This window comes from Phyllostomus discolor, chromosome 13, assembly GCF_004126475.2.
Source record: "Phyllostomus discolor isolate MPI-MPIP mPhyDis1 chromosome 13, mPhyDis1.pri.v3, whole genome shotgun sequence".
NCBI lineage: Eukaryota > Metazoa > Chordata > Mammalia > Chiroptera > Phyllostomidae > Phyllostomus > Phyllostomus discolor.
The window spans coordinates 23,796,742-23,809,068 of record NC_040915.2 but is presented as its reverse complement, the minus strand read 5'-3'; the positions used below and the strand labels follow the sequence as shown (position 1 = coordinate 23,809,068).

The window sequence follows — 12,327 nt, the reverse complement described above, 5'->3', positions numbered from 1 at the left end:
ATTTTGCCCAACTGCTAGTAACAGAAGAGATGTCCACGCAGATCGCCCCACAGTGCACACCTCTCTCATGCCAGCTCGGCCGTGTGTCCTGGGACACGTCTTCTCTTCTGGATCTCGGAGCGGAGGCTCTTCTGACCTGGCCTCCAGGAGACACTGCGCAGCCCCCATTCTGCTCCCTGATGCCGCCACCTCTAGTCCAAATTACCCTCACACCTGTGCGGGCCAGAAAACTTTCCCCATGGCGTCTTATTTAACCCCGTCTCACGGGGAAGGAAGACAAAATGTATCGGCGCCACCTGGGTTGTGAGGGCGCGGGGTCAGGCAGTGGGTCCAGGGTCCCCAGGCGGATGGAGGGCAGAGGTGAGGAGCCAGGGTCCTGCCTTCTCACCGAGTCCCTTTCCCAACACTCCGCCGCCCCCCAAGATGGTGACGTGAGTCTGGGAAGAGCAGCGGGAGGGACATTCTATCAGACAGGAACGAATTCCACCAACAGTTAGTTATTTCAGACACCTATGACAGGTGAGACGCTGGGGCATAAAGATGGGACAAGACCCACTCCCTGCCTCTAGGGAGTCCAGGGTCCAGCAGGGAAGACGGCCAGCCCTTGGGGCGTGTCCGCAGCACGGGGCATCTGAAGCCGGGCTGAGAGTGAGGCTGGGCTGGCCTCTATCGGCAGTGCTAAGGTTGAGCGGAGGCCGTCGATGTGAGCTGCGCCCAGAAGGAGGAGCGTGGGAGGAAAGGCACTTCAGAAACAGCAGACAGTGTGTGCTGGCTCTACAGCCTTTCCCCTTCTGCACACAGTGACTCTAGACCTTCCTCGGTGGAGCCAGCCCGTGCCCACCTTCCTGGTTCCAGGATGGACATGTGACTGCGGCTGACCAATGAGAACACTGCTCAGGGATAGGCAAGGGACCAGCAGCCCAGGGAGACACAACCTGGGGAGTGGTATAGGAGCGATGGGAGGGAAAAACACTCCAGTGGGCTGCTGGGCGTTTCCACAGAGAGAAGGCCTGCTTGAGCAGGAAGCCAGCCCACAGGAAAGCAGAGCCACGGGGCTGAGAGAGGCAGAGACTGGCTGAGAAGAGTTAGTTCCTGGACCCGGCCAGGCCTGGAGGGTCTGTCCAGGAACTCCAGTTGTATGGGACAATTGGTTCTGACTTTTCGCTTAAATCAGGCTGACCAGGATTTTGGTCACCTGTGCCTGAGAGTGCAGACTAGCACAGTAAGATAAGAGGACAAGGGGGAGTGGGGAGAGGTGTGCAGGGGTCAGCTCGTAGACTCAGGTGTCAGTCAGGCTGTGGAGTTCCACATTTATCCACCCACCATAACTGGGAAGATTCTAACCGCCAAGCAGAACTTCGATAGTGCCTTCTGCAAAGAAATCTCTGCTGGCTGAGCAGGGGGGGAGAGAGAGAGAGAGGGAATGAGAAAGAGGGGGAAAGGGTCAATGACTCTTCTAGAAATTTCAGAGCCTTTAGGACATCTTTTCTGGGGCTTTCCCATCAGGAGAGATGGTCTAGTCTGAAATTGGAGCCACATTATTAATCCATTGGTGCTGATGGCACGTATCAATTTATCTTAATTTCTGAAAAGACACTCAGCTTTTCAGACCAGTCTCTCTCCCCATTACCAAGAAGAAAAGGGATCTTAGCAGAGATGAATCAGAGGGAATTCGGCTCTTTGTGAATGCCCCGCTCCGGCTGAACTAGAACACCCGGCATTTCAGAGAGGCGTAGCCAGCTGATGAGTGAGCTGTCCTGCCCTCTCAGCGCGGTGACAGGCTGTCCGCGGGGGCCTTGGAGACAATGCATCGGCAGACGCAGACGGACTGTGAGAGGCTCTGGGAACGCACGTTCTCAAAGCCCGGAGAGAGAGAGGGGAGGGAGACAAGCCTCCCTTTCAGACCGCGAGCCTCCTCACTGCGCTGTCTTCTTTCCCCTCGGGAGCGGAGGACATAATTGGATCAAATGGAAACCGGAACCAGCCTCACGCCCCCTCCCAGATGAGAGGCTTCCAAATGGATTCATCATGGAGTTTTTTGTAAATAAACTGTGTGGAGAAAAATGCCATTTGTAGGGCTGTAATTGCCCGATGAGCCTCGTTAGATGGGTCTTTAAAAAACTGGTAGAATGAAGCCACTTTGGGTCTAGGAACTACTCCACACAAACCTGTCTCCATTCACTCTTTCCCCTTTGTATTGGCCACAAAGGGCGGGTTTCTAAAGGGGGACTCCTTGACCAAGGAGGCTGGCTCTGGCCAGCGACACACTTGCTCTGAGTAGTAAACCAACAAAGAATTATTAAGTTCCTTCTCTGTGTCAGACAGTCTTTCTGGCACTTGGGCTACAGCAGTAAGCGAAACACACAAAGACCCCTCCCTAATGAAGTTTAGTTCTGGTGAGAAGTCAGAACACAGATGTGCCCAACTCTGGAAACAAACTTGGCAGCAAGCTTTGTAAATCAATCTGTGTAGCTGATGGTCGAGGAGCTGTGAAGGTGAAAGTCTTCTGACTCCTTGTTTGTGGTTTCACTATACCCACAAGGATGTGCCATTTGGAACGCTGGATTGCATGGGTGAAGGACACTATGTAAATGACATATATGCCATCACTCACTAAACCTGCACCCACGGCAGACACCACTGATCAACCACTCTTGTCCTGAGGAGCTGGGATGCAGCTCAGAATACATATCAGCACATAACCAGGGCAGCCCCTACCAATGGATCCGCGTGGCTGGGCGAGGAAACCTATTTGTTCTTTCTGACTTAGACTGCTATTAATTCACTTCACTGAGAGGCTGCAGAATACTCCAGCAAATTAAGAATAATACCAGGAGGAGGCAAAACCTGAGAAGATAAGGTGAGAGACTGCAGCCAATTTCTCAGGCTAGTTTTTCTCAAGTGCTCTGCTCTGGTGGCCCCCACCCTGCTGGAGGCCTACAGAACCGGCAGGTCGGAGCTGGGGCCCCACGGTCAGGCAGACCTGGGCTCTCTGTGACTTCCACCTGTGTGGGCCCTCGGTCGGAGCCCCACTTGCCTCCCTGTGCGTGGGTGTGATAAAGATACCCCCTACTAGGGTTGGGGCGAGGATCGTATTTGCCAACATGTGAGCAGGGCTTGGCACAGGGGCCTGTGGGCAGCCCAGCTGTGGCACGTCAGCATGGATGCACAGCTGCTCACGGCCGGCACCTGCTCCGACTGGTCGGCACTCCTGTCATCAGGGTCGTTAAACGTTTTGAGTGTCACCCCTGGATATTAACATTAGTTTTATTTAGGGGCTGGTCCCCTGTTGGGAGACGACTTCGGAACTCTGGAGGTGGAACACACACGTCACCATTGTTGATGAAGAATTTACGGTCCCCAGTTCTGAACCTCGCCATCAGTGCCGACGATGATAATGAATATAACCTTTTAAGGCATCTACTGAGGAGCCTCTGACAAGCATGGTCTCATGGAATCCTCTCAACATCCCCTCGAGGATTAAAGCGCCATTAAACCCGTTTTATGGAAGCAGGACGTGAAGGTCAGTGGGGTGAGGGTTCTTGTCCAAGATCACAGGGCTGGCAGGAAGAGGCAGGGCTAGCATTTGACATAGGCAACCTGACGCTGGCACTGATGTCTGCTTTGCTGTGCATGACAGTGGTCCTTGGCACTAAGAAATGATGCCTGATTCGGAGTTGTGTATTCACAGGGCCTGGCCCAGTAACATGCCACTGGTCAGCCCTCGTGAGTGGGCGATGTAAGAATGAATGCCCTGCCGACTGCAAGGGTACAGGGCAGGCTAGCCCTCCCCTCATAGGGACCCGTTCTTCACCTGAGACCCCAAATAAAGGGAGGACGTGACTTCTTCGCCTCAGGGGCCCGAGGCCTCCAGTCTTTCCAGGCTCAGACAGGCACCAGGCAGGCAGCCTTCCGGGACAGGGGCCCAGGGCGCTTCCGGGGAGCTGGCTCACCTTGAACGAGATTTCATACTGCTCGCCTCCCCAGATCTCCAGGCCTGGGTCGTACCCGCCCAGCTCCCAGAACCACTTCCGATCCACGGCGAAGAGCCCACCGGCCATCACGGGAGACCTGTCAGGGAAGAAGAGCGTGGCGTGAAACGGGGACTTGATGGCCACGGGCTCCGAGGGCAGTTGATACCGCCGCCCCTGGGGTTCGCTCCTCGCTGCCCCGGACACGGACACGCAGCCCACCTATCAGCAGGGAGCCCGAGGCCCTCCGAGTGAGGCCCCAGGCTTGTTTCTTCCTTACCTCCCCTCCCCTTCATAAATGCCACATTTTAACCCATGGGGCCCAAAGCTCCTTTACGTGCTAACGCTGAAGATCAGCTGTGAAATGAAATCACGGCACTTTCCCCCGTGGGCCTCGTAGCTGGATCATGCATCTCTCTCCCGTCCTCCCCTAGTTCCACGGTCTGACGCAGGGCCTCCCAGGCCTGACCGGGCTGCAGGGTGTCTCAGAGGCAGGAAACTGAGGGTTCCCGGGCCCCGCCCCAGCCCTGCACAACACTGTCTGAGGGGGGTGGAGCCTGGGAACGGGTGTTTCGGACCCGCTCCTCTGAGGATTCTGAGTCAGTTCAGCACAGGCATTGCTCTGCCGAGAGCTGAGAGAAGCCTTTCAGTTACACGGGGCTAAGGTGAACGGCACGCGCTGAGCCTCTCCCAGTGTACTCGCTGAGCGCCAGCTGGGACGCAGAGGCGGGAGGGAGGGGGAGGTAGTCAGGGCCAGGTGGGGACTTGAGGGGATGCCATGTGGCAGGGCAGCTACCTCGGATGGAAGGACCCAGAAGACGGGTGGGGTGTAATAAGGGCCTCCAGGGGGTGCAGACGGCACTAACAAGAGCAGGAAAGGCGGCACTGTCTGCCTCTGGGTTTCGGGGTCGAGGAGGGAAGCTGGGGGAAGAGTCAAGGAAGGAGGCCCAAAGGGGGTGGCACTCGAGGTGGGTCTGGATAAGTGGGAACTTGGGGGAGGGGACTCAGGAGAAAACGACAGGAGGGAAGCACAGAGCTAATACATTTTGGGGTGCCACGGGGACGGAGCAGACAGCCAGCATGGCATCGTGCCAGGCCCCTGGGGATACCTGCCGGGACCTGCCCCAGTCCCCTGTGGCGCCTCCCTCGGGGCCAGCTCCTGGGAGGGGCCAGCACTGTGTGCTGTGTGCAGACCTCTCAGAGTGGCTGTGTCCTTGTCTGGCTCCACTGGCAAACCCCAAACCTTCAAACCAAAAGGCATTCCAGCTGCACTCCCCACGTCCCCTCTGGGTCCCCAGAACTATAAGCGAGCAGACTGATTTAAAAGGAACTTAGTTAACCCACATGCTTCCTATAGCAGATGAGCCCTCACAGCACCAGAGGGGACTCCTTTAAAAGGGGGTCCCGCTGACTATTTACTGAGGGGTTGAATGTCCCAAGGGCTGTACTGAACTAATTTATTAATGAAACGACTTCATCCCTCACGCTGACCTCATGAGGCATGCACGCCTCCCCAGAACCACCCCACGTTACGCATGCAGAATCCAGGGCACAGAGAGGTAACTTGCTCCAGGCCTCACAGCTGCCAGCCAGGATGGAAACCTCGCATCTATGCCACGGTCCACACCTGTCGTGGCCACGGTACACTGCCTCCCGACAGGGAGGAACAATCGAGAAGCAGGTGACGAGCAAAAGGGCAGGGGATCAGAAATGGGGGAGCCCTGACTGAGACCCCAGCTCTCCCTAACCCGAGGTGTGACCTGCAGTGAAGGGTTTAACCGCCGAGTCCCGTGCTGCCCGCCACAGCAGCCCCCGGCCCACGTGGCGGCCGAGCGCTCGAGACGTGGCTGGTGGGACCAGACGCGCTGGCAATGTAAGGCACACGCCGGGTGTCGGGGGCTCAGGATGAGAAGGCACAGGCCGGGTCTCAGTGATTTCCAAGTGTTGGCTACAAGCTAGAATGAGAACGTTTCAGATGTACTGGGTTAGCTAAAATATATTACCAAAATGAATTTTACCAGCTTCTCTCTAGCTTTTTAAAACATATTTTATTTTGTCTTTATTTATTTATAATTTTTTCCATTACCATTTAACCCTCCTCCCTCGCAATCACCACACGGTTGTCCATGTTCATGAGTCCTTTTTCCTCAATTCCCCCTCCCCAAGAGCTGTCATCCTGCTCTCCACCTATGGGTCTGTCTCTGTTTTGCTTCTCTTTAGCCTTTTCACGTGGCTACTTGGAAATTTAGAAGTCCACGGGACTCGCATTATCTTTCTGCTGCACAGTGCTGAGCTGGCCTCTCTGAGCAGCTTCCCACCCACACAACGGGCCCATAGTGATACCTCCTCACTCACTCGCTAGGACGTTTCCGAAAGTCCCCAGGACTGTGAGAAAACAAGGGGTCAATGGTATGGACTCTCCTTTGTCTTCTGAAGGTGGTGGGGTTTGGGTTTTCTTGCTGGAGCCTTCCGTCCACTGCTCAGAGAGGCAGAGGGTTTCTGACTCTGTGCTGCACAAGAAAGCAAGCCGGGCCCCTGCACACTACAATCGGCCGGCGGGGAAGCCGGGGGCGGGGGCCGAGGAGCTGCTGCTTTGGAGCCGCCTCACAACAGGTGGCTGTTGGCCTTAAGGTGTTTTGGATGCTCGAGGCTCTGACTCCAGAGGGAGGCCTCTCCTCCGGCCTGGTCTGTTTTCTGCCGTGTTCAGCGCTAACGCTTATCACGTCTGAGTTCCGGTGTGGGCCACTGGCGTTATGACATTGCCTCCAGCTCTCAAAATGCCCTCTTACTGGCCCCCTTCTCAGATGGAGGAACTTGAAATTCAGAAATGCCACCTGCTCTGCTCAAGGGCACGGATGTCTCCATAGTAAGTGGATGAGCTGTGATTCCCACCAGGGTCTGCCCCCAAAGCCCGAGTTTTGCAAACATTGTCACACCGTGCTGCGCCCACGGAGTGCCTGTTTGCTGGCACTGTGGGGAAGCGCGCAGAAAATGACCAGGGTTTCCCCTGCGGCCCCTCCCCTTGGTTTTGTCCAAGTGACAGGAGAGAGACTTCCAGACGGCATCAGAGGACACAAAGGAGGGGCATGCCCTCAGTGGCTCTCTGCCTTGGCCACACGTCAGTGTCATCCGGGAGCTTCCAAAAACAGCGGTGCCCAGATCCCCCCCTAGACTCTGGTGTCACTGGTCTGGGGGTAATCTGGGAGGGTTTTTTGTTTTGTTTTTTAATGAACACCCACACAATGCCAATGGGCACCCAGGGGGGAGTGCTGCTGCCCTGGGGCTGGGCCAACCCCTGCGACACCCAGAGGAGGGGACGAGGCCCCGGAGGAAGCTGGCTGGGCCCCTGCTGTGGACCGGCTGTGCCCTGAATGTGCCCTTTCCTCACTGGCCGCGAGGAGGGTGTGGGCCGGACGCACGGTGTGCGCCTTTCTAGTCCTAGGGCCTGTGCATCAGCTCATGGCAGAAGGTCAAACCATACAGGCGGTTCTGGTGGCCTCAAAAACCCCGTTTTCTGGGGCAGCCCACTCCGACCTCAGCCTCCACTACAAGTCCTCTTGGGCAAGCTCGGTTTCCTCTCTGAGCTGGCGAGGGGAGGCTCGCACAGCGGTGCTGACCCTGTGGAGGACACAGGAGGCCGGGAGGGGAACAGGTGCTGACCTGCTGAGGCGCGGGGCTTCATTCACGCCCGCTACTCTGGGCTCACGCTGCTCCGTCACCCCAGCCGCCTTCCATTTCTTCAAGGGAGCCCCCCTCTGAGCCTGCGCTGGGGCCCACCGTGTCCGGGGCCCCTTCAGGAACCCTGGGTGTGCACTGCGCCCACGAAGGTGGCTCAGCTGCCGACAGCCCCCTTTCTGAGGTGGGGAGGGTGGGGGCACACAGAAGCTGGGGTTCACTGGGAGGTGTGGTGGACCGAATAATGCTCCCCCCAAGCAGTCAACGTCCTAATTCCTGGAACCTGTGAGTATGTTACCTTGCACAGCAAAGGGGCTTTCCCACGTGACCGAGGGCCTGGAGGTGGGGAGAGTGCCTGGTGGGCCAATGCGATGACCAAGGTCCTTCTAAGTGAAAGCGGGTGGCAGAGTCACAGAAGGAGAGGCGATGATGAAAGCAGAAGATAAGGAGAGAGGGAGGGGTGTGGAGAGAGAGAGGGAGAGAGAGTTGGGGGGTGCAAGAGGGAGGAGAGGGAGGGATCGGGATGGAGTGTCAAGGGTGGGAAGGAAGGGGGCAGGTGGGGGGAAACTTGAAGCTGCTGTGCCGCCCGCCGGCTTTGAGGGTGAAGGAAGGGGCGGTGAGCCAAGGAATTCGAGAAGCCTCCAGAAGCTGGAAAAAGCAAGGAAATGGACTCCCCTCTGGGGCATCCAGAGGGAACGCAGCCCTGCTGACACTGTGATTTCAGGCCAGGAAGAATCATTGCAGGCTTCAGACCTCCAGGACCTTAAAAGAATAAATTTGTGGCTTTCTTTTGGAAGCTGGTAAGTTTGTGGTAATTTATTACTGCAGCAGTTGGGAAACTAATCCAGCAGAAGCCCGGGCTTGGCTCTGTACCCAACGATCTCCTCCACGTCCCTGGCAGGAGAGGTGGCGTGGCTCGCGTGGCAGCGGCAGGATGGCGGGGCCGCAGTGCGAGGAGAGGCCCCTTCCAGAGCTGCAAGTACCGGAGAGGGACTGGGCTCTGTTTCTGGCTCAGCTGCTCACTCGCTGGGCACCGTGGGGGGCCTCAGACTCCTCCCCTGAGAGGGCTCGGAGCCCACAGCCTATAGGTTCCTTCTAGCTTCCACATTCGAGATGCTGGGAGCCCATTCCACACCCCCCGAACCTTCCCTGTGGGGTGTGCTGGTGCTTCCCTAGCATTTCCACCAGGGCGTGACGGAGTGGTGGGAAACCTGGCTCCCGGGGCAGACGGACCTGCACGTGTATCCAGCCTTTGCCACGTCATCACCGTGTGACCTAGGCAAGTTGCTAAACTTCTTGGAACTTCAGTGTCCACATTGGAAAGCATGGATAATAATTTAAGCCCTGGCTGGCATGGCTCAGTGGTTGAGTGCTGGCCTGTAGACCAAAGGGTCGCCAGTTCGATTCCCAGTCAGGGCTCATGCCTGGGTTGTGGGCCAAGGCCCCCAGTAGGGGGCATGCAAGAGGCAACCACACATTGATGTTTCTCTCCCTCCTTTTCTCCCACCCTTCCCCTCTTTCTAGAAATAAATAAATAAAATCTTTAAAGGAAAAAATTAAAAACAAAAATAATTTAAATAACAATTGAGAGGGTTAAAGACGATCAGGTTGTAATGTGCTCAGCATCAATGCCTGGCACTTAGACAGTGTTCATAAGTGGTGGTGGTGGTGGTGATGATGATGATGATGGTGATGGTGATAGTGATGATGATGATGATTACAACTAGGTGCCAGGCTCAAGGGAGGGGGCATGAGCAACTCTGCTGAGCCCTGGCTGGTGACCGTGGCAAACTGCACAGAGGCGGGCGAGGAAGGGTGACAGGCTTGGTGGTCCACGAGCTTAGGCTCTGTAACAAGCTGGGAAGGGCTGTGCTTCTGGTTGGGGACATCTGCCCTGGCCCCTCTGCACTGGGCTTTTGGGGGAGGTGGTGACTCGGAGTTACGTGTGTTAGGGAGAGGTTACTGGGTGCACCACTGGGACCAGCCTGGGCCACGCGTACTTACTCAAATGGGTCGCTGGGGTCGGCCTTCTGCAGCTCTGGAGGGATGGGGATACGCTTATAGTACATCTCCCAGTCAAAGGCGCCCCGCATGGCGTCCCCCGCCTGCGTCTCGTACCGGAAGTCGTCGTGGTCAATCACGTCAATCATCGGGCACACGATGGTCTTGCGGTTCCGAGCGATGCGGTCTGAGGAAGCCAAGAGATGCCCATTAGGGAGGCAGGCTGGGGGGGCAGCTAAGTGCACAACCTGTTTACATTTTTAACATTGCATTTGCATGTTCCCTGGGTGATTTCTCTGAACACTTGAGCTTGAGAATCCTGGAGAGGAAGGGAGGGCACAGGCTTTAAGCAAGATGGACCAGGGCTCCTATCCCAGTCTTCATGCCTGAGACAGGGACCCTGGGCCAGCTACGTAACTGATGTCTCTAAGCCCCAGCATTCTCCTCTGGGGTTGTCAGTGATCTGTTAGGGCAGGTGATGTGCTGTGAGGAGCAAGTGGGCTGTGCTGGGATGCCTAGCAGCTTTGGGCCAGGAGTCAAGTTCAAGACTTGGAATGGGGAGCCTGGTAGGGTCAGAGTCAGCTGGTGGCTGCACTGTTTAACCACCCTCCACCCCGGCCCACTGAATCAGCATCTCTGAGGGTGGAGGTGGATCAGCCTTGTGACAGGCCCCCTGGGGATTAATGAAGCAGAAGAACTTCTCCAGGGAAAGAGCTAGAGAAGGGCCGCCCTTCCTAATTATTCACGCCCATTAAGGGGATTTCACTTCCAGGGCAGGTGCGGGCTGCGGGCAGAGTGCCCTGCAGGGTGCTGGCTGACTGTGAGAGGTGTGAGGCCCAGGGGTGCATCAGACAGGTGGCATTCAGTGCTGTGCTCCTTTGGGGACAGCACGTCCAGGTTCGAATCCTGGCTTTGTCACCTACAAGCAGTGTAACCTCGGAGGAGGTTATCTGCTGCCTCCGATCTCCATTTCCTGGCTGACCAAGTGGAGGAAGGCAGCACCTATCTCACGGGGGTTCTGAAGGCTGAGTGAGGCCAAGAGGCTTAGCACGGGATCAGCACCCCGGCACCCTCCACGCCCAGGGTTGCTGGGAGGAGCTCAGGGGCAGGCACGGGAAGGTTGAGCAGCTCCCTCGTTCTCCTCGCCCCCCAGTTTTCTCATGGGCAGGCTGTGGATGACACCGCCTGGCCTGCCTGTTCCACCACGTAACCATCCAATCCAAATGGGGATGTGGCCTAAAAAGCTAGGAGACTAGCAGAGCCAGGATGATGATGATGATGATGATGATGATGATGATGGAGGAAATGATAATCCACAGTGGATGTCTTTCGGTGGGGCGGAATCCTTCCCACTCAGCGATGCTTGCTCTCCAGAGAAGGCGGACGGAGCTGTGTACAGAGGTGTTAATGGTCTCAGAGACAAACACCATAATGTGCTCTGCTGCCGATCACATTAGCAGGGCAGACTTTTAAATCTACACCACTGGTTCCCATTTCTATTGCAAAAAGGAAAAAAAAGAGGGGGAATGCTTCTTCCAAGTGTGCCCGCAGATTATGAAAATTACCCTCATGTTTTTCCACAGGAAGAGCTACGGGCTATTCGGACGCTGGCTCAGCTTCCTGCCCCGCCGCTCCATTCTCTTTATGAGCCACTGAACGACCCAACAAACGGGCTGTTCCTTCAGGGCTATAAATCAGCCTATTTATGGTGAGGCTTTTTTCCTTTTTTGTTCTTTTCCAGCAGTGAGAGGCAGGCGCAGACATCTTGGTTTCATCCTTTCCCCGACCCCGTGGGATCCTGGAGCTCGGGGGCAGCGGCACACTGGGGTTCCGTGCTGATCTGTGATCTGTGTCGGAGCGTAGCTTGCCGGGCTCGCCCACCTGACCATGTGGACGTTGCTGTCTGTCCTCACTCACCTCTGGGCAGTGGCCTCACCAGTGCTCCTCAAAGTGTGGCCCCTGGACCGGCAGCACTGGCATCGGCCGGGAGCTGGTGAGACATGCAGCTTCTCAGGCCCCAGCCTGGGCCTCCAGGATCAGAAACTCTGGAGCGGGGCCTGGCACTCTGTGTGTTACCAAGTCTTCCAGGTGATTCTGAAGCATGCGCAATTCGCCCTAAACCTCAGACATTCTGCCGGAGGCATTCTGCCATGGAAAGCACACCCGCCCACTTCTGAGGGGCTCCCTTTTCCACCAAGTAACTTCTCCAATCTTTCTCTGTCACCGTCCCGCGCCTGACAGCCAGTCTCAACGGGACACCGGCCTCTTCAATGTCAACCTGTCTGCACCAGCTCACCGGTGAGCCTTTATCAAAGCTGAATTCTCCGGGGTTCCGGCCTGGCTCTCCAGCCAGCTATGGGACAGCAGCATCCAGTCCTTGTGTCTCCCGCTGTCGTCAGGGCTAAGGTGGACGACTCCTGGAGCGAGCTGCCCTCCGTCCACAGCCCTGCCCTGAGAGCTGCCAGCAACTCCAGAGGGGAAGTGACTTTAGGGAGGCCATGGGGAATCAGGAGAGACTTCGGAGCTAGACAGACGGTGACGATGCCACTTACGGCCCAAGGGAGTGAGTGAGTCACTCCATACCTCTGAACTTCAGTTTCTTCTACTATAAAAAAGGGGTACTTTTTGACCCGGCATAGTTTTGTCAGAATTAGTGAAAATGCTTGCAACCTTCCTGGCT

General features: G+C 56.4%; 1 protein-coding gene across 3 annotated transcripts in view; it reads right to left on the bottom strand.

Annotated features, from left to right (window-relative positions):
• The window catches only part of GALNT10 (polypeptide N-acetylgalactosaminyltransferase 10), a 180,234-nt gene that overhangs the window by 20,018 nt on the left and 147,889 nt on the right, over window positions 1-12,327 (bottom strand). For all 3 annotated transcript variants that reach the window (XM_036014108.1, XM_028528499.2, XM_036014109.1), the window contains exons 6-7: window positions 9,651-9,834; window positions 3,954-4,071 (exon numbers count right to left, since the gene is read on the bottom strand). In XM_036014108.1, coding sequence (XP_035870001.1) covers window positions 3,954-4,071; window positions 9,651-9,834 — 302 coding nt within the window. The remainder of the gene's footprint in view (window positions 1-3,953; window positions 4,072-9,650; window positions 9,835-12,327) is intronic.